This window comes from Siniperca chuatsi, linkage group LG20 (genome assembly GCF_020085105.1).
Source record: "Siniperca chuatsi isolate FFG_IHB_CAS linkage group LG20, ASM2008510v1, whole genome shotgun sequence".
Lineage (NCBI taxonomy): Eukaryota > Metazoa > Chordata > Actinopteri > Centrarchiformes > Sinipercidae > Siniperca > Siniperca chuatsi.
The window spans coordinates 6,101,841-6,123,583 of NC_058061.1; the positions used below are offsets into that span (position 1 = coordinate 6,101,841).

The 21,743-nt window shown below is 41.5% G+C and overlaps 3 protein-coding genes across 17 annotated transcripts in view; 2 read left to right on the plus strand and 1 right to left on the minus strand.

Moving 5' to 3' along the window:
* Nucleotides 1-9,608, plus strand: part of tanc2b (tetratricopeptide repeat, ankyrin repeat and coiled-coil containing 2b) — a 145,775-nt gene extending 136,167 nt beyond the window's left edge. For 13 of the 15 annotated variants that reach the window (XM_044177504.1, XM_044177507.1, XM_044177512.1 and 10 more), the window contains 7 exons: nt 353-528; nt 1,176-1,308; nt 2,198-2,227; nt 3,563-3,654; nt 4,195-4,341; nt 4,529-4,629; nt 4,841-9,608. In XM_044177504.1, the coding sequence (XP_044033439.1) occupies nt 353-528; nt 1,176-1,308; nt 2,198-2,227; nt 3,563-3,654; nt 4,195-4,341; nt 4,529-4,629; nt 4,841-6,911 (2,750 nt within the window). In that variant the 3' untranslated portion in view covers nt 6,912-9,608. The remainder of the gene's footprint in view (nt 1-352; nt 529-1,175; nt 1,309-2,197; nt 2,228-3,562; nt 3,655-4,194; nt 4,342-4,528; nt 4,630-4,840) is intronic. The other 2 variants (XM_044177506.1, XM_044177508.1) reach the window with 1 other exon arrangement.
* A 7-nt stretch (nt 9,609-9,615) lies between these two features.
* g6pc3 (glucose-6-phosphatase catalytic subunit 3) lies at nt 9,616-14,016 on the minus strand. The gene is made up of 6 exons (XM_044177522.1): nt 13,581-14,016; nt 12,526-12,632; nt 12,335-12,425; nt 12,101-12,219; nt 11,430-11,571; nt 9,616-11,307 (listed from the first exon to the last, which is right to left on the minus strand). The coding sequence occupies exons 1-6, from the start codon at nt 13,796-13,798 to the stop codon at nt 10,965-10,967; spliced, it is 1,020 nt and encodes a 339-aa protein (XP_044033457.1). The 5' UTR covers nt 13,799-14,016; the 3' UTR covers nt 9,616-10,964.
* Nucleotides 14,017-14,149: 133 nt separating this feature from the next.
* lsm12b (LSM12 homolog b) lies at nt 14,150-21,708 on the plus strand. The gene is made up of 5 exons (XM_044177526.1): nt 14,150-14,327; nt 16,354-16,487; nt 17,608-17,717; nt 19,737-19,863; nt 21,113-21,708. Exons 1-5 carry the CDS (start codon nt 14,201-14,203, stop codon nt 21,203-21,205), a joined length of 591 nt encoding a protein of 196 aa, XP_044033461.1. The 5' UTR covers nt 14,150-14,200; the 3' UTR covers nt 21,206-21,708.
* Nucleotides 21,709-21,743: the final 35 nt, after the last annotated feature.

Sequence of the window (21,743 nt, forward strand, 5' to 3'; positions counted from 1 at the left end):
GACGCTGAAATATAGAAAATTCTTAAGAAGTATAATTGTCTCCAAATAATGTAGGAGCTAAGAATACAAGAATACTGAAAAATCTGATTATCTGAACTTATCTGAACCCTTTAGTCCTTCATACAAGAGACACACAGCCACTGCATTAGTAAAATTAGTATAATTACTGTTTTCAAATGATGTTTACAATAATTACAGCCAAATTAACTCAGCAACAGATTTTTAAAAATCCATCAAAACGAATTAAGCAGTTAGTTATAAAATAGCAAAAATGACAAACCAGGCAACAGATAAAAGAATTCAAAGTGAAAGAATCCTGGCTGTGGCTCACTGCTGCCCTTTCTCTTCCCAGGAGCCTCTCTGTCTCTGATGGATAAGGAGGGTCTGACCGCTCTGAGCTGGGCCTGTCTGAAAGGCCATTTACCTGTCGTCCGCTGCCTGGTGGAGAGCGGAGCCGCCACCGACCACGCAGACAAGAATGGACGCACGCCCCTCGACCTGGCTGCCTTCTACGGCGACTCTGAAGTGGTAAGTGGCCAGTGGGAACAACAGAATGCAAATGTATAAATGAAAAGGGCTGGGTATCAAACATTAAAGTCCCCCTCCACTCAGAAATGTGTTTTGTTTATTGTTACTTCACTTGGATGTTTGACCTTCACTGTACAGAAGGATTTATGTGCACAGGTTGACACAAATCCGGTGCACAAACACTGAGAATGGACTTTTCAGTGAAGTAGGAGACCTCTTGTTTCTAGTATTTTAACTTTTGAAACAAAAAAATATTTGCATATTCATGAAGTAGATTCTGGAGTTTTCAGTGAGGGAGAAGGAGTAGATGTAATTTCAAGAACTTTCAACAACTGATATCAGACAGAAATGATTATTCCAAATAGCTAAAAACATGTTTGGAGAGAATCTTTAATTCTTGTTTGGTACTGACTGAAATGTGTCAGCACACTGTCAAGTACCAAAAGCTGGCATCAAAGGCTTTCTCAAAGAGCCAATTTGAGTTTGAAATGTTACACTTCTCTTAATGTGATAAAGGAGGAGTCTGGAGCAGATGAGAGAAAAAATTCACAGTTTCAGTTTTTGGACTCAGCACATAGACAACATATAATAGATTGTTTTTTAATATATTCCCCAGCTATTCTCACGACTTTTCTTTGTCTTTTCAGGTCCAGTTCTTGGTTGACCACGGGGCCATGATAGAGCATGTAGACTACAGCGGGATGCGTCCTCTCGACAGGGCGGTGGGCTGCAGAAACACGTCGGTGGTGGTCGCCCTGCTCAAGAAAGGAGCCAAGATAGGTAAGAGCAGGTTGACAGATTTAAGAGCCTACCATTTAGCTCACAAAGGACCTCTTCTAAATGCAGCATACTTGTCCTGTAGCGCCATAATAAAAGGTCATTTGCCTGCCGTGAAATGAGATACAATTTGAGATTGTATTTTTGTTGAAAAGGTCATGCATTGGAGTTCAAGCATGAGCTGCATGAAAGTCTATGAAGGGAGAGTCCAAAGATGAAAACGCACTTCCTTTTAAGTGCACACTTCCTGCTGGTCATTATAGAGCACTGTAGCATTTTACTGCAATAAGCCATGGATTCAGGTTTGTGTCTCCATGTAGCTTAAACCACTTCCTGCTACTGTATGTCATCCCCACTGCCGCATCGTGCTGCTTCTCCTCAGCTATTTATGGCTCTGATATGTGTTTCTTTTTATTGTACTACTGTTGCCGCTGTGTTGTTTTGCTTTCTCTCTCTCTGTCATGTTCTCTCAGTGCCTCTGTTTGTCTCTATCGCTCACACTATCTCCCTGTTTCTCTCTCAATCACATGTTCTCTCTCTATTCCTCTGTGGTTGCTCAGAGACAGGTTGTTATTAGCGCTTGCGGTGTTTCTTTTCGATGTTTTCTTTTGTTTCTTTTTTTTGCTGAGGCACTTATCTCCGCTTCTCACTGCTGCTTTTTTTTGTGTTCCTTTTCTCACTTATCCTCCTCCTCCACCACCACTGCCATCACCTCTCTTTCTCTTTCACCTTCTCGCTGTTTCTCTCTGTTTTCTCTGACAACTCTGGCCCCCCTTGCTCTGCCCTCCCACTTACACTCCTTCCCTTGCTTATGACCTCCTTCCTCCTCCTTTCCCCCCTCACCCAATATCCCCCTCTTGCCCCTATCCCCCGCCTCTCTCTCCGGCCCCAGGATGTCAGACGCTGCCCAGTCGGCCCCGAGGTAAAGCCAAGGCTGTCGACTTCTCACCCCACCAGGCATTTTGACAGCTCTATCTCCTCTCTCTGTGTTGTCTGTGTCGTCCTAAGTGTCGGCAGGCCAGCTTAGCTACCAAAACCTTCTCAAACTGACAAATAATAACATGCAAAGGTATTAGCACTGACAGTGATCCAGTCGGGATTGCCTAGAGGTAGATGCTAACGTTCAAGTGGTTAATGACAGCATGCCCGGCCTTCAGCCTGTGACATCATATCGAGGTGTTGACCTTCCATTCCACAGATGCATGACGGAAGCCCTCAGTAACACTTGCGTGGTAGTGATTTAACGGAAAATGCATGTATTTGTAAGTCCTCTATACCACCGCCACCACAGACTGAGGTGATAAACCACTGTACTGTGCATTGTTCATCTTCCAGACGTTTCCCCAGTGTCAGCTAGGCCAGTCAGCAGCATTCCTACCCTCACCACCACCACTTCAGAGGACAGCTAACGCCTGCAGAGCTCTGTTATATCCCTCCTGCTTGCCTATTTTGTTTATTGTACCTGCCCTGTGTCTCCTTGTGCAAGATCCCCTCCTTTTCATCACCTTGGTGTGTGTAAATGTGTCAAGGATTGCTGTTGCGCAGATACAGAAAAGAACACATCAGTTTCAGTTAAGGGATTGTGTTTGATTTTTCAGTCATAAAACAGTCTGCAGGGATGAAGTGTCTTTTTTTCTTTTCTTTTTTAAATACACGACTCCAATTTGTTTGAAGTGGAGTTTTTCCTGCTTTTCTGCTGTCACTGATCATATCCCTAAATCAGTCAGTAGTACAAACAGTTACTGTACATCTGCACTTCTTGACAAGACAGAAAATATGTCTCAATAGAAAGACATGATAGCGTGATTTATATTTTTATTTTTTGTACATCTACTCTGGGTTTGCCTGGGCCAAAACATATTTGCAGGTAATCACTACAGTTCATTTTAATCAACCATTTGAGAACAATTCAAAATGTGCTCATTCTGCATTCCAATTAGGCAAACTCGACTCCCAGAAGGATTTAAAAACACTAATTATTGGCAAATACTATTTGACCCAGGTCTGATGTCCCATAGCGAGGTCAGTGTTCTCGAGGTGTCAGAGCAGATTTTTGTAATCTTTTCTCTGCAGTGGATTGCCTGTCTTTTCTCCTCCATTCCACATTTTGACTGTTGTCCTCATCCCTGTTATTATTGTTGTGTGTAGTGTGACTCCCAGTCGCTCCCTCCTTCTTCCTCTTCTGCTTATTACTGTGTGTCTTTCTCATTGTGTTTTTTTTTTTTTTTTTTCATCTGCTCCTTCCTGTGTTACCCAGGTCCAGCCACATGGGCCATGGCCACCTCCAAACCCGACATCATGATCATTTTACTCAGCAAACTCATTGAGGAGGGGGACAGCTACTACAAGGTCAGAGAACGGGACCTGCACTTAGATTTTATTGTTTGAATTAAAGATAAATATGTGGTGTTATAAATATCTTTTAAATGTGAAATATAAAAATATACTCATATCATACCACATACCAATTCAGTATATGTTACTTTGGACTGTATACTTATCCTGTTATGAGCAATATAAAACTAAATATAGGCATGGGTCAATGTCACTTGACATATATATTTTCTTCATAAATTCTATATTATTTTCTTCATACTGTGTGGACAAGGTAGAACATTTCTTAGTTTTATACATGTTAATCATGACTCTGCATGTGGGCTTTTAGTATATCTATATCACAAGTAGATATAAGGCTTTCATAGTTAACCTACAGTGAAAATAAGAATCTAATCTCTGAGAATGAGCTAATACTGAGAACAGATTCTTAACAAATTTTATGATAAATGTATCTTCATGTCTACGTCTGGTTTATATTGTGAAGGTTTCAAATTAGCTTTTTATTTCACTGTGAAGGGAGCTTAACCAGACTTCTTTCTGTTTGTCCAACAGAAGGGGAAGGTGAAGGAGGCAGCGCAGCGTTATCAGTATGCCCTCAAAAAGTTTCCACGCGAAGGCTTCAGTGAGGACCTCAAGACATTCAGGGAACTCAAAGTATCGCTCTTCCTCAACCTGTCCCGATGTCGAAGGAAAATGAACGTAAGTCGGCAGAGTACCAGAGACTGGTGTCACAGTTTCAGGGATTTACTAAAGCAGACTTATTTTAGATTAACTTTTGAGACATTTATCAAATTAAATAACCCAACCAAATAGTATCATACGTCGGAACATAATGAGGCTGTTGACCATATGTCTTGATATGTGTTGTTCTGCTCAATCTCTCCAGGACTTTGGGATGGCTGAGGAATTTGCTACTAAGGCACTCGAACTGAAACCAAAATCGTATGAGGCATACTATGCCAGGGCACGCGCCAAGCGTAGCAGCAGGTACACTTCTTTTATCCCTCTACACATAGTCAGAGTGAAATACTCTCTTGGATATACATTTTAAATTGTCTCTGTAGCTACGTTCTGCATTTGTGTACATGCATTGTGACTCCAATATGTTCCTCCATACAGTTCTGGATGTCTTGTCAATTGTTATTTTAGACAAATGTGACTTTTCCCCAAAAATTAACCATCATTCTCCAATTTCCAGACAATTTCCTGAAGCCTTAGAGGACCTAAATGAAGCCATAAAGCAGTGCCCCAACAACCGAGAGATCCTGCGGCTGCTCCAGAGGGTGGAGGAGGAGTGTCATCAGCTCAACGAGGAGGAGCACCAGCAGCAGGACCTGGAGCTGGAGCCTCCTCCCTCCCCTCCTCCTACGCCTCCCCCAGAAGAGGAGGAGTCCCTGTCCCTGTCCATGCCTCTTCCCCCTCCCCCAGAGCCCCGTCTGGAGGACATGGAGCCTGTCCAGGACCTGTTTGAGGACGAGGACTACCTGGAGCAGGAGCTGGAGGCCATGTCTGTGGGTCTGCCCCCACCTGAGTCTCTAACCAATCCTTCCAGCCTTCCCATCATTCAGAGCCCACCGCTCTCCCCCACACATCCAGATCAGATCTACTTAGCTGGAGGTTCGCCCATGGGCCAGCCCTACGAATATCACCCCACCTCCTCCTCCATGTCCTCTCCAACCCGTGGGTCATACCAGCCCACATCGCCCTCCCTCTCCCCGACACATCAGAACTCCCACTACCGACACAGCCCGCCTCATACCTCCCCGGTGCACCAGCAGTCCTACGGTTTCAGCCCGCCTCCTATGGGTACTGGAGGTCAGGGTATGGATCACCAGAGCCCACCGCCTTCCCCTTTACGTCGGGCTGCTCAATACAGAGCCAGTCCGCCAGTAGAGAGTGTTTGTCTGTACAGGTCCCAGTCTGGGTCACCTGTGCGCTACCAGACAGAGCAGCTCCCCGGCCGACCCAAATCTCCCCTCTCTAAGATGAGCAGCCAGCGTTCATTCCAGCTGAGCTCACAGCCCTCTCTGTCCTCCCAGCACCACCAAGCCCAAGGCCTTCGTCTTCAGCCTTCTATAGCCCAAATAGTCCGCACAAACCAGCCCAGCAATGTTATGGGCAACAGCATTTACGGGGGCCAGATGGGCCATTCCATTGGTGGTCGCTACCAGGGGGGTTCAGTGGACGTGGAAAGCCGACTGGTGTACCAACCCTCCCTGGATGGACGGTCCATGCCCCAGGTCCAGGCCAGCCTAAGTTCTGGGGCCCTCTGTCAGCACGGCGGCCGAGGAGGGGTTATGGAGTCGGGCCTGTTGAAGGATGAGCTACCCCAGCGCCCCTCCTCTGCCTACCGCGCCAGCAGCGGGGGCCCGGGGGGCATCCGTTACAGCCAGACACCTCAGATAAGCCGCAGCCAGTCAGCCGCCTACTACCCAGTCTCTGAACACGTACTGGAGCGCGCCAATGCCATGCCCCCCTGCCAGCTGGGCTCTCCTGAAATCCCCCATATGGTGAGACGCCCCGTCAGTGCCAATACTACTGAGATGAAGCAGCATGTGCCCACCCCCAGGCCTCTCATCCATTCTCAGAGTGTAGGCCTTCGATTCTCCCCCTCCAGCAACAATATCTCAACTGGATCCACCTCTAATTTAGCACCAGGCTTTAGGCCTTCCTCTTCCATTCAGCAGATGGAGATCCCCCTGCAAGCCACATATGAGCGCACCTGTGATGACATCTCTCCCATCTCTCCCTCCCAGGGTGGCGGGGGGCTGTATCAGGGCGAGACCACCCGCTCTCGGAACACGCCCTTCATGGGCATCATAGACAAAACGGCGCGAACTCAGCAGTACCTGCATCAGCCCTCACGGTCCAGGGCCATGACATCCATGGACTCTGCAATCAGCCCCACCTCACCTGGCCAGCTAGTCCAGCAAGGCTCCACCTACAGTCCCCCCGCCTCACTCGGCAATATCGCCTACTACAACAAGACAAACAACGCCCAAAATGGACACCTGTTGGAGGAGGACTACTACTCCCAGACCCAGCCCCCCTCACTGGGCAAGCTGGCCAACGGCTCCCGCGGCAGTGGGGACATCCTGGAGCGGGTCAGCCAGGTGCCCACTTACCCAGATGTGAAGGTGGCGAGGACTCTGCCCGTGGCACAGGCCTACCAGGACAACATGTACCGCCAGCTCTCACGTGACTCCCGGACCCAAGGCCCCACCTCCCCCATCAAACCAAAGAGACCATTTGTGGAGTCAAATGTGTGATGGCCTGTCTGTCACTGGTTGGGTGGACTGGGCTTGTTAGTGGGAGTGAGAGGAGATAAATAAAAAAATATTTAGCTCAACAGCAGATGCTGCTGACCCTTGTGTATGTGACATGGACGAACTGATCTTAAAGAACTCATGAGAGACAGATCCAGTCAGAGAGAAAACCACACAGCCGGCACACACACTTAGGGTATTAGACATTATCTTATATGAAAAACATAACTAACAGTGAGAAGCGACTATTTCATTATCATATTCTGCACACAGGTAGGATAACAGGAGAGTCCTAAGTTCTGATCTCATACTGAATCAAAGACCAGTGCACTTCCAAAATGTTGAGTGGCACAAAGTTCCCACAAGTGAACACAACAGGTGGGACTGTAAGAGTGAAAGTACTAATCATTGGACTCTACTTGTGGACTCTGTATCCATCTTCTGTTCTTTCAAAGTGTGCTCTTAACCAAGGTTGCTAGTAGGCTCTATTCTATGTAATACAATATTATATGTTCAATACTGTACATTGCTCAGAAAATACAAATGGCTCAACAACTCAGTACTTAGAGAAAAATGACAATATTTATAATTAAGTTATATATTGTACATAGAAATAAAACAAAACATAGTTTGCGTTGGAATTGTATTCTGTTAACCCTGCCTTTGTGTCCCACTGCTAGTCATATGGATGTGGAAAACTGACCAGGGTTTGGAATGAGGGACATTGACCAACTTTGAATGATATAATTACCTCTATTGTGTCAAAACAAAAAAGATTTTGTTGTGGTTTAATGCAAGAAAATGCTTTCTAAGGCTGCAACTAACGTTTTTTTTTTTTAATCGATTAATCTGCAGATTATTTTTTGATAGAATAGTTTTTTTCTGAAAAAAGTCAAATATGCCCAGTATAATTTCAGTCCAAGGTTCAGATGTCTTGTTTTGTCTGACCAACAGTCACAAACAACCAACACCCAAAGATATTCAGTTTACAATGATATAAAAATAGAGCAGAAAAGCAGCAAATCCTCACATTGTAGAAGCTACAGCCAGAGAATGTTTGGCATTGTTGCTTGAAAAATGACTGCAATGATCATCGATTATCAAAACAGTTGTCTATTAATTTCCTGTCAATCGATAAATGGATGAATTGTTAATAAGCACACGTATAGATTCAAATGTTACCCAGAGTATCAGAAAGTGCATGTACAGAATGCACTTTTTAAAAGTCTAGCTTTAAGCTACAGGAATTTTAAATCATCTTTAACTGAAGGGTGCTGGATCAAATGATGGATAGAAAATCCTGTGGTAGGTGATTTTATTATGTGCCACATGAGTATCAAAGTTCGCCTTTGTCCCTCCTCCGTACGTAATGACGCTGTATGTTCCTAAGAGTGAGTAGAACGTACAGTACATATGCTAGTGATGGGTTAACATGGATAGTGCTCAGCGATTAAAAGCAAGCAAATGCATACACGACCACTGTTACAGACGTTTCCCTTTCTCCTGCATTATTTTGTGTCGTTTCTTTTTACCCACAATGCATTTTTATTCCGCCATTTCTGCACTAAAAATGCCTGTTAAGTTCTTAACTAAGGGTGCACTTTATGTATTTTACTTACTTTGTTGTTATGATTGTTGAATTTGAAGAAAGTGGGTGTGTGATCAGTCAGATCTCTGACCAGTGATACCAGACTATCATAGACAATATTACTATATGATTTACAAAGCAGTGATGAATGACAATATGAAGAGCAAACAATGTTTTTAAACTGGTGAAGATGTATAGACTTTCTAGCACAAGTTGTATATACTGATTCAGATATTCCACTGAGTCCAGCTCTGGTTTGTTTGTTAAGCAAGTCTGTTTCAAGAGGCCAATCATATTTAAGTATTCCACATCATAAAAAATATCCATTAAAGTCCTCTTTCTCTAAATTAGCCAGTCTAATCCACTGGTCTTGCACACATCTTGAAATTAAGTTGAATCTACTGCAAAAAAAGTACCCAGAAACTCAATATTTGGAGTTTGGGTGATGGAGAAAGTGGAATTATATGAATATTCAAGTTATTTGTAAATGTGGGGAAAGTTATAGACCATTTGTCTGTAACATTTTATTTTGGTTCTCTGATAAAGAATATCTAAAGAGAGACAGATCCTCCTGACTGTCTCCTAATCGTTCTTAGTTTCACCTGCTATCAGAGAGATGCCCAAATTATCTTTACAGAAATGAAGGTATAAACTGTATTATACTTAATTTAAACAAGAACTTTTAAGTTGAGGATATTTGAGGGTGTATGGTTTCAAGCTGTCTGTGTATATTAGTTTGCTGTAAATAGTCTGATGCATGTTCTATTCTTTCCATGAGCTCAAGCAGAAACATGTATAGCAGTGTTCTGACTCTGGTGTGTGATACAACGTTCGGATCAAGATAAGGAGACTGCTATCCCTGAACTATCCTTATCATTTTCCTTCAACCTCACCAGGCAAAAGCAAAAGGTTCTTTTATTTTAATGTATTTGCTTGCTGAGCAGAGTTCTCTTGTCTGTAAATGTGAGCTTTCAGATCGCTGTGATAAAAAGTTTAATTAAAAACAATAAAAAAGAATGTGTTTTTATCTCATGATAACTGATTGTAATCTGTACAGTCAAACCTATGTATTGGAAAAAAAGAACATATTTATAAATGGTTACCAACTGAAACACGCCCTGCATGTCAGTCATTTATTTTACTGATTATGTGAATATAACATACACATGTAATTTTCATATTTTGGATGATTTTGGTCCACAAAACTTATAACACCAGTGTGTTGACAGTAACAAACGTCTGTACAATATGATGCAATCTAATACAACTCCCAAAAATACCACATTTGCAAAGCTATTAATGTTTAAATAAATGGTGTTGCATTGGATTTCATTATATTAAGTGCCCATGTAACTTACATTGACATACATCTGCTGACCTTTTAACCCAAGTATGAGCACCAGTTTGACCAAAAGATGGTGCTTTTTTATTTTTTAATTGTTGAATTTCACACAGTATGCTTATGTTATGCACATTTAAAGGGGAACTCCACCCATTTCACACAAAGTCTGTTTACAGGTCTTGGATAATACTCTACATAAATGCAAAAAGTTGTATACAGCCTTTTGTGGCTACGGAGGGAGCTGCGTAAAGTCTGATAAATTGCCTCAAGTGACATCATTAGAGCCAGCGTTGGTTGGGGCTGAAAACTACAAGTTTGAAAATTAAAAAAATCTGGGGGTGTGGAGACCTCTGTAGCCCGCTCCTCATCTCTGCTTGAGGCTAGCGCATCGAGGCTACAGTACATTAGCCGCTACTAGCATAACACACTCTGAACTGAACTGTTGGTGGTTCTGTTGCATTGTGGGTAATGTAGGTGCCAGGTTTTGACAAGGAAGAAGAATGTGTGAAATAGAAAAGACTATATCTCTTGTTCTGCTGCAGCAATTTTGATCCTTTTTCTTACTGTTCATTGTGAGTCCGACAATGTTACAGGAGTGTAATGCTAAATCAGTGCAGTGCTCTTTTGACCTTTCTTGCGTTACGTTAAACAAAAGTAAATTTCTTGCACACCAGAAAGTCTTAATGATAGGTGCGTAGGATCAAAAACTCTCCACTGTGAAAAAAACAAAGAATTCTGCACACCGTCAATCACTTGTATTCACTTTAAGAACAATGTTTCGGTCCTCAGACCTTCATTCAGCTACAAGCTATTTGGCAAAAACACTGCAGTATTAACAACACTTATTACTATTATGGTATATGCATTTACTGCAAATGTGCAGTAAATTAAAAATCTGATACATTCCCCACATTTATGGCCCATGTACTCTCATCAGAAAAAAAATTGTTGAATTGTTAGAGAACAAAAATCTACATGGACTGAACAACATGAACTATACCCTTTACACACAAGACTACCCATGAAATACATTAAATAGACATTAAAAGTGTTTACAGAAACTGAGGAGGAAGCTATCGTCCTTAGAGGTGTCTTTCACACCTCCAACATGGAGAGAAAATGGTTTCTAGTCCTTCTTCTTTTTGTGTGTGAAAAGGTAAACCAGTCCAGGCACAAGCACCATGACAATCTGGGGCACTATGACAAATTTGACAAAGAATAGGCCATAGAAGAGGCCTTGTGGTCGGACCGGGAGCGGCAGACGATTGACGTGGTACAGTCCCATGGATGAAATGGCCAGAGACAAAGCCCGTGGAGCCCAAGGCAGAGACCATCCACCAGGCTTCCAGTACTGGGCCAGCCCCAAACCCAGAAGGGCCCCGCAGTCTCGAGTCAGAGAGGAGAATGGGGCTGTATCCAAACGAATCCACTCAGCACGGCTGCACCATTTCTTAGCCAACGCAATAGACCTGTTGAATAGATAGAATATATCCAGTGTAGGCAAGAAAAATGTACAACTTCCCCTCCTTACAGAGCTTATTATGCACTTATGAGACACATCAATACACATAAATATAATAAAAAGGCTAACCAGGAGAGGTCGACTCCCAGCTGCTGAAGTCCAGCATGCAGCATCAGAGTACTGAGCAGCAGACAGATGCTAAAGCTAAAGAAGAACAGCAGGGGGCGACCTTCTGGTACTCTGCCGCTCAGAACAATCCCCAGAATGAAACCTGACAAGAACAATTCAATGAGTTCAAATATGCAATGAAAAATATACTGTATGTTCTCGCTTAACCTCTGTGGTAACAAAGGGTAGAAAAGAAATGCAATGAAATTTTACTGCTAACATAAATGATCTCCATGATATGTTGACATACAATATACATTTTTTCACCTGTCAAGAGATTTTTCCATACCGTTTATACTGTGTTTAACATCTCTGAGTGTATTAGGCTACGGTGGAAAATGAATCAATGAGTCAGTGTTTTTAATGGTAATTTTGGATTCATATGATTTTTGCATCAGTGTGAAGAAGTACTTGTCAGGCATTTAATTCAATGGATTAGCTAAAAAACAGCCAATCCAGTCTGGTTGTTTTACGCATTTATGATTTCTTAATTGATTTCTCAGGAAATGTATTACATTACAATACATATCGATATTTTTAAGTAAAATTATATATGCAGAAATAGAGGATTTAATCCATATAGGCTACCCCATACTCCATGTTTCAGCTTGTGCATTGAACTGTATTCAGACCTGTAATGGAGCCAGCAATGACCTGATGGGGGAAGTGGGCGAGGATAAAGATCCTGGAGATTCCGACTGCCACCAGCATCACCACATAGAGCAGGTAGGGAGCAGCTGATAACACCATGCTGGATTCACAGAGAAAGACAGATTCATTAAAAATAGCTCTGATATGCTCCAGTTTCTTTATCTGTGCATTTTAAAAGCCAAAACAGCATATTTGTATATTTTAAATGGGCATACCTGTGAGTACGTGAGTACAGAAATGACCCCAGTGAGGACACCACGACCCACCAGACTGCGGCCGTCACCATCGCATGTCCCGACGGACTGCCTGAGAGACAGACGCCAGATTTAGAGCTCTGACTGTGCAATGAATCAAGTGTACTGTCTATGACTGATACATGTTATATTTTTCTTGGAGGACTTCTCACCTGGGCCGGTTTCACAGGTGGAGGAAAACTGGTGAACATTGGGTTGCTTGTTGACGAATAGACGTGATTCACCTATCCACCAGAATGGCCTTTCTCCAAACAGCATCCTGGGAAAATATACAAAAATGTACATTTCTGTATAGGTCATAAAGCTGCATGTTTCCACCTAGTGTGTAATATCATTACTTTAGGTAGTGTTTGTACACTGGATATTTCTGTTTGTTTGTCCACTAACATTGTTTGTCCAACAATCATTTAATACTCCCTTCCCATTTCTACTACCCTATCCTTAAGTCTGTGTCTTTCTACACTGAACTTTTCACATCCTATTAGCACATTCTCAACAGTTTCCTTATAGAAATATAAATAAAATATAAAATTTTCTTTTCTACACCTACCCCTATAAATTCTAAACCTATAATATCCCCTACCTTTATTGTTTTTATCCCATATTCCCTACCAAGATTTCATTATTTCATGGTGTATAAATAGTCTTGCCTCAGTTCTACAAAAAATAATTTCTAAAATATCATTGTCACTATTCTTAATTCTCCTTGTGCCAATTTATCAGCAACAGTGGTTCCATCTACTCCCACGTGTGCTGGTATTCAGCACAAATGTAAATCTATTCACAGTTTCTGAAGGTTTAATATAATCAGATATATTTCAATCAAAAAGATTGAGCATTTCAGCAACAATATTTTAGTGTTTTAACCTCCTCTATCCATTTTAGATTAATGACTTTACTAATAACAACTAGATTGTACTGGAACTGAAAGGTTCCGCTGTTATCTGTTTCACCTCGGACAGTGCACTCGGATCCCGGAAGTTGCGACGTCAACAGAATAAAATATACATTTGTTTCTAACTTAACTGTTGCGAATAAAAATTGAAAAAGAAAACACTACAGTTGTTGTTGTACACATGACATTGGCTGATTTCAGTGTCAACATTGACGTTTAGCTTCATGCTATCATGTTAGAGCTAAGAGAGTAAGCTAACGTTACACATTAAAACCATGTTTAAAACATGTCGGCTGCTTCTTCTAGCCTTACCATTTAAACACCAAGTTTAACCACTCCGATATAGCTGCTACCCAAAGCACCGCTACTCCAGCTCGTTTGCTGATGAAATATGTAAAAGGAAAGACGAGCAGGAATGCTGCTTTTGGATCTCCTATATGAGTGATAACTAGCCACATTTTTTCTTGACTCATCGTCCTCTGCTGGAGACTTTCAGCCATCCAGATGCCTTGGGTGTAAACGGCCTCCATTCCTACGTCCTCTCCCAATACATATATTTCGATGAAGATGAAAATCAAAATGCAATCCTCATTATTTTGTACTTCAGGAAGTGCTGCAGCAAAACTAGCAGTACCGTCATTTCTCCGGTACGTGGAGCACTTTAAACTGGAAAGGGCTTGAAAAAGGGAGACAAAGACACAAATTTCTACTTCGATTAATTAAATTCTAATTACATTCGATCTACAATTAAAGCACTTAGCAGATGATTTAATGATATAACGTGTGGTTAAACCCATTAAAGGGTACATATAATTCATCGCATTTGAATAAATGACCGTAACGCGACGTACTTCGACACGCCCAGGTTTCGTCTCAATACGACATCGCGTCGTTTTACGTAAGGCAGGCGCTCCGGTTTCCTGGCGGAGAAGATGGCGGCTCCTGGACCGGGGGAGTATTTCAGCGTCGGGAGCCATGTCTCTTGCCTCACCTGCTTGGGCCAACGTCTGCAAGGAGAAGTGGTCGCGTTTGACTACCAGTCCAAGATGTTAACTCTGAGTATCCTTTGTTTGTTTCGAGTTGCGGACGGCTTGCTGGCCTGCCTGGCTGCAAGGGCCTGTAGGGTAACCGAAAATATGTCAAATAGTGATCCGCGCAGGCGTAATTGGTGGTAGCTGAGTTACATATCTTTGTCCGTTTTTAAATATTTTCATGTGCGAGATAGTTGCCCATCCACCCCTTATCTGTTGAAGACCCTGTTTGTGTTGCCGGGTCATTTCATGGCTTCAAGTTATCTGCTAGGAAGTGCATGTGTTTTGAATCCACTCATTGTATTGCCAGACCTCAACATGGATCACTATCTGGCAACGAATCCTAGTAAGGCATCATGGCTGTGTGCTCTCAACAGGCACAAACCGTTGCTAGTTAGCAAGCTAACTGACGTTTAGCGCATCTCGCTCTAGCTCGTGTACACAAATTTACCCCACACAGTTTGTGATGCCATTACTTGGAGATGCTAACGGTCATTTCCAAAAGCTAGTGATGCTTGGACACCGAGTACGCTTCCACGCTACAATCAAGTTGCTGTTAGCCCGGCTAACATGCTAACTTTCGGTCAACCCCACACTGCCGCTGCTAGCTCAATTAACGATATTAGCATTCCCAAGCTTATCAGCTGGGCTTTTTCCTGTGTCTCACCCGATTCTGGTGACATTGTAATTGTTGGGTGATTATGGGGTAAATAATCCCACAGTTATGTTTCATCTCAACAGGATTCAGGTGACACATGCATCACGAGTTCATTACAACTAACGTTAGCTTGCTGGTGAACATGTCTACACCCTTTCATGGGTGTGTGTGTGTGAATGTGTAATATGAATATTATTTATGGTATGTTGGGCCACCTCACGATTTACACAAACGTAAGGCTTAAGATGTAGTTAACGTCAACGCGGCCAAGCTGTGGGGTGAGACGCCAAATGAATGAAGTGAATACAATGTGGAGGTTTGACAGTTTGCATCACAGGCCTTTTGTATTGTTTGAACGGCTTGACACTGAAGTACCGTCAAAGATAAACGGAACTAATATCACAGTCAAATTAGTTTTTAGTAAAGACATTTGAGTCAGGAAGTGCGCAAGAAAAGCCTGGACATTTTCAGGAAGCTTTCTTTTTCAGGGTTTAGATTTAATCTTATGACACACAGCTCGAAATTTGTAGGTTAAATTACACTTGACATTGAAAGTTTGAGCAGTTTACTTTTCACACTCAGGTCAAACTTTTATGGTCATGGCTGTCACTGCCATAACAAGTCAGATCCTGTCTGGTGTCTTATGTTTTTTGGATCAATGGGACAAAAGAATTATAGAGCACTTAGTGTGATTCTGATGCAAAACAAGCTTTCCCCATATTTTAGACCATTTTGCAACATATTGATTTCTCTAACAAGTCTGACAAGCTGTGCCTGTGTTATTGACAGGGCAAGTGGGTTTGATGTCTTGAGGCCCTGGTCTGTCAGGGTTGCAACATTTCCCTGTTACTTTTTGTATATAAACTCAGAATTTTGCTGTTTTTCACTCAAAATTTTCATCCTGTGGAAAATAAAGAAGAACTTCATCTGACTGCAAACCGGTGCGCTTAAAAATCAAGATCCCATGGTTGAGTTTATTTTATTAAATCAGGTACTTGAAATAAGTCAAGCTGCCATTGAATAACTGACTCAAAAGACAATTACTTTAATGGACTTTTCAGCAAAGAAAGTCATTCAAAATCACAGGAAGTGAGCACTTGCTTTGCTGCTGTATGGATGTGCATAAGCTGTATATCATTTTAACAAATTTCTAACAAGACTTCATTCATCCATGATTACTATAGGTGGCAGCACTGCCTTTGGTGGTCGCATGCTGTAACTGGCACTCCCTTTCACTGCCAGTGTTAGTCAGCCAGTGTTCTCTGTATCATAAGCCTCTCTGTTCAGTCTAACTGATGGTGTTCAGGTTCATCAGGGGTCAGATTTCAATAGTCATTATTCGTTCTGATGCATTTTCATTTCATTTTCAAGTTGTGTGCCTTGACTTCTTTCAAAGAATGTGCTTCCTCCAGCGGTAAGCCAAACCTCAACGACGTCATCCTGATCAACTTAGCCTATGTTTCTGATGTTGACATAATAAATGACCGCACTGAGACTCCACCCCCACTAGCATCACTGAATGTTAGCAAGGTAAGTGTTTTTGTCCTTTTTACATGTGTTGAGTGTGATGGGAATGATTCATTTCAGAGCCAGATAAATCAAGAAGTTATATACTGTAAGTGAATGTGAGGTTAAACTTGAAAACACATGTAACCGAAAGCTCATCATTTAGTCGCAGCTGTAACTCAATTCAGGGACTGGATCCCCAAATGATGCAGCCCTCAAAGGCTGGTCCTTCACAGGATTTGAAGGCCACGCTGAGCGTGAGCCTCTTCCCCAAATGAGACAGTCTTGCCTCACAGAGACCAAAACTAATGGTGCATTCAGACGAGCCTTGTCAACTTTAAAGTAAAACATTTCCGAGTGTGTCACTAGGTAGTTTTTCTCAAACGGCCAGCAAAGTGGGAGTTGTGATTTGTCACCTCACCACATGATGGACAACTCGTAAACATAACTTCGATTTACATTGATCTAGTTCAAGTACTGTCTTTACCAGTGACTGATGAACACCTGGTTGCAAATATGACACATTCACTTAATATTTCCTGACTTGTTGAATGCTCCATAAAAGAACCAGCCACACTGCATTCTGGTATAATGAGGCTTGGAAAGTACAGCATATGGTGTTGTCAGCCTGTGATAACATACTCAGTCTAGAAATATGGACTAAGGATCCAGCCCCTGAATTGCGACACAACAGGAAAAAAAAACCCTAATGTTCATAGATTAATCTTTTACATTGCTAAAATAAATCCTGTGTGCGTGTAAATTACGCCCTGTGATTAACTGGTGGCTTTAGCTGGGATAAACTCTACCCCCTGTGATCCTAAGTTAGACTAATTAAGACAAATCAGTGAAAGTGTGAAATGCAAACATGTTGTTGAGCCAATGGGAGAGATTTTTGTTGTGGCAATTATGTATGCAAAATATATTCAGAAAATGTCCATTTCTAGAGTCTCCTATGGAGCATAACACTGTGAGCAAGATTAGCTTGAGTCATTAACCAAAACACAATAGAAGGTAAATGTTGAAACGGTCCTGACTTGTTATTACAGCAATTAAAAATAAGAAGCCGTTCCTAGTTCAAAGCTATCAAATGTAATAATGTTTGATGTTAAGAATGCCTTTTGTTCTGTTCAAATCTTCACAGCTTGCCAATCGAGCACGGACAGAAAAGGAGGACAAGCTGTCCCAAGCCTATGCAATCAGTGCTGGGGTTTCTGTGGAGGGCCAACAGCTATTCCAGACTATTCACAAAACGTAAGAACTTCATACTATTGTATGGTCAACAGGGTCGGGGAGGTAGTTGCTAACCCTGCTCAATGTTATACAATGAAGATCAGAAGTATCAGTACATGTGTCAGACAATTATAAGCACTGAATATGTTAAGAAGATGAGATTATGCTGATATTGTTGGATATAGAAGTATTTTTTTACCATCTGTCATTGGCTTACCTCACCTTAAAGGTCTTCACAAGCCAATCCGAAACGACCTGTGGAAAACTTACCTGAACCAGACACGCATACATTTAATTTCAGAAAGAGAGCTGGTCTGAAAGGGACCCAAGGGCAGTCCGACGCGGTTTGAAAAAGACCTAAGAATATTTAGACATGATCCAAAATGCGGTTGACCTAAACAGACCCAAAAAGAGACAACGCCAACACTGGCAGCAGCACGATGCTCCACCGATTAACAAGCAGCTGCGGTCAAAAAGAGCAGCAATACATGTAATTTCTCTTGCACTTTACAGTTTACGCTCTCTGTCTGCATCAAAAAAACCCACATTTTATTCCCTGCAATGATTATGGTCCACCATGTGCTTAGAGCTAATAGTGAGACCTGTGGCAATAGAGCAGGACCCCACCCCATTATATTGAAAATAATATGAACACGCACTTGTCTCAAGTTCCATGTCGGGTCTTAGTCACTAGGAACTGAGTGGGCTTGTGAAGACCTCTACCTCACCCAGCAGTGTCATGTCAGCCCAAGACTAAAACAAAGTCCAAACAAAAATTCAAAATAAAACTTGTGGACAAATCTTTTAAAACAACTCAGAAGAAACATGATGCTGATTTTAAAAGGTGAAAATAGCTAAAAAAAAAAAAAAAAAAAAGTATTGTAGGGTGTAATAAAAATGTATTTTCTTTAAGAAGTCTACATTCCCCCCCGTATTTGACTGTAACAAATTGTGCTCATTTTGAGGCAGATGTGCCTCCTCTGAAATTTGTTCTGCCTCTCTGACTGACTTCACTACTTCACCCCTCCTCCACCTCTAAATCCGCCAAAGACAAACTCACAGTCCAGATATCGCCCCTCTTCCTGGATGAGTATTTTATTGCATTAAAAGCATTTTTGTTTTGGGGTGAATTGTGTGCTGGATGTAATGAGTAAGCACCAGCATGTCTTGTGTGGCAGTGGAAACAAGGCTATCAACTCACCTGGTTTGTAGCTCTGTCAATCCAGCTAGAAAGTCATATTTAACACACAATTTGACAAACAGAATTAATGCTGCTACACGCTAAAATTGTTCAATCAGGTGTCAGGTTTTGGCTGACTAGAGCTGATTCCAGTTTAAATAGAGGTATAGGAAAGAAATGCACAATAGAGATCTAAAACAAAACCTAGCTTTTAATGATCACAAAATATCTTGCAGTCAAAAAAAACAGCTTGTTTTTTAATTTTCTTGTGATAGCTGAATAACTTCACGATCACAGGAAAACGAAGCTTATGTCAAGTTCACTAGCTTATCTCAACAAACTCTGAGAAATCATTTTCTTCACGTCTCCCGTGGCTGTCTGAAAATTAAACGTGCTTTGTGGCAAATTCACGTTTCGTTATGTGACGTGTTTGATGGTATCAGATTTTAGTCTCAGATATCCGATCAGAATCCTATTTAAGCCCTGTATCAGACCGTTATTGGACACCTGTGTGGCTGTTTCCCTACTTAGTGGGACAAATGCAACTTCAGTCAGTGATCACGCCAAGATTAAATTAATGTTATTTCCTCTTAAGAGAATTGCAGTCAATCGTTCTCGCTACTCGCATAGTTTTTCTGTTAGTTAAGCTATATTCATCTATGCAACATATTTGACATAGAAATAGTCATATATAAATAAATTGGATACTGTGTTCTGACATCAGCTAGTCATAACTAAGTCCAGGAAATTCTTTAGCTGAGATAAATGTGAGGGGAAACCCTGTGTCAAACCTTTCCAGTCATGTTACATTGTTTGCTTCACAAACACGCAGATAAGATGATGTTTACTTTTCTTTGCAGCATCAAAGACTGTAAATGGCAGGAGAAGAACATTATTGTGATGGACGACGTCGTAATCTCGCCGCCTTACCAGGTTGAGAACTGCAAAGGCAAAGAGGGAAGCGCTTTAAGTCATGTACGCAAAATAGTAAGTATGCTTTATATCTATATAGTATTTCACCAATAATACATTGTTGCAGGCTTTAGGGATGCACCTATTTTGTATTATGGAATAGTTTGTAGATTTTTTTTCATCTATGAAATGGCCATCACAATTTCTCAGTCCAAGAAAACATTTTCAAATTGCTTTCTTTCTTTTCTTTTAAATTTACTGTTAAATATGACAAAGAGAAGCAGCAAATCCTCACATTTGCAAACCCAGAACCAGCGAATGTTTGGCATTTTTGCTTGAAAAATGACTGAAACAATTAATTGATCGTCAAAATAGTTGCCAATTAATTTTCTGTTGATTGACTAATCCACTAATTGTTTGAGCTCTACATGGCAGAATCATCATTCGTGCACAGCTACTGTTTTACATAAAACACTTAAAAGCTGGGTTAAATTAAAGTTAACCACACCATCTGCTGCTGTTTGACTATCAGCTGGTAGAGCTTCAAGGCAGGTTTCAATTAAGTGTCCCGTCTGCACTGCATTTAACTGAGTTCCCCCAGCCCTTGCTGCTACATTAACAAGCAGCACGGCCAAATGGAGCACAGCCATTAGTACATAGTTTGGTGACATCACGTGATGCCTAGCATAGCTCTACCCAACTTCACCTGACTAGAGGTCTAATCACGCAAACACCTGTATGGATGTGCAGGGGCTGTAACAATACAGCATAAGACTGGCTTTTTAAATTCAAGTCACTTGAGCATTTTTAGTTTTTTGGGCATGGGAATTATCAGCTTAGTTGGATGGAACCCCAAAACAGAGAAAATATTGTTATGATATGCATTTTTCAAATGCATGTGCAATAGTGTGGACATAACCTAAAGGCAGTGGTATGCTAGAAATGACAACGTCAAACCACGCTGGAAGCTAAAATGGAGATAATGGTGCACGTTTTCAGACACTATTTCCTGGAAGGCATTCATAGTGTTGCCCTGTTCTACACATGAAACGTGACAGAGGTAGTTGTGAATGAAAGAAGAGAGCTAGAGATTGAAGTTTAAGCCCTGCTTACTTTCTCACCTCAACACACCTGTCCTAGCTGCATAAGTACATAACTGTTTGTATTTTAAGTATTATTGTGATTTTTTTTTTTTTAGGATTATTTTGATACAAGATTTGTAAAACTTTATAGCCTGCTCCTTGTTCAGATAAATATGTTTTAGGTTTGGTTCGTCACAGAATTGGTGTCCATATTGTTCATAAATGTTATTTCATTCTTGCAGGTTGAGAAACATTTTAGAGACGTGGAAAGTCAGAAGTCCATGCAACGTTCACAAGCACAGCAAACACAGAAGGACTCCACTTTATCTTCTTGAGTTGGCAGTGTGGGTCGGCCAGGGAAGGCGACGCGGGTGGTTTTGTTCCCACTGCCAGACTAAGTCGGCATTCCTTGTCCTCAGTCTGAGACCACAAGGAGGAGCGCTGAGGGCCCTGGATCCAGAAGATCAAAATACCATTAAATGAAAAAGACAAAAAAGAAAGAGGAAAGATTAAATCTTAAATTAGACTTTATAAAGAATAATTTAAACATGAACCATAAAGCAACCATAGTTTCCTTAACTAACTTGTCTCATTCTGCCCCCCCTCCCCCCTGTCCCTGAAACCTTTTCTTTTTCCACCCTCCTTCCTTTGCCTTCAGTTCCATTTCAAAAAGAGAAAACTAGAGCAGTCAGAAAGGCTTGTTAGCTTTATTTTGTCATTGTTTCCTTTTTTGCTGTATCCATGTTATACTGTCTGTATTTTCTGTATTTTAAACAAAATGTGACTTGAAATGCCACACTTTAAAGGACATTTTCTAAAATAAAAGTAACAAAAATTCTGACTGTAATACTGTAATTTTCAACCAGTTTTTGA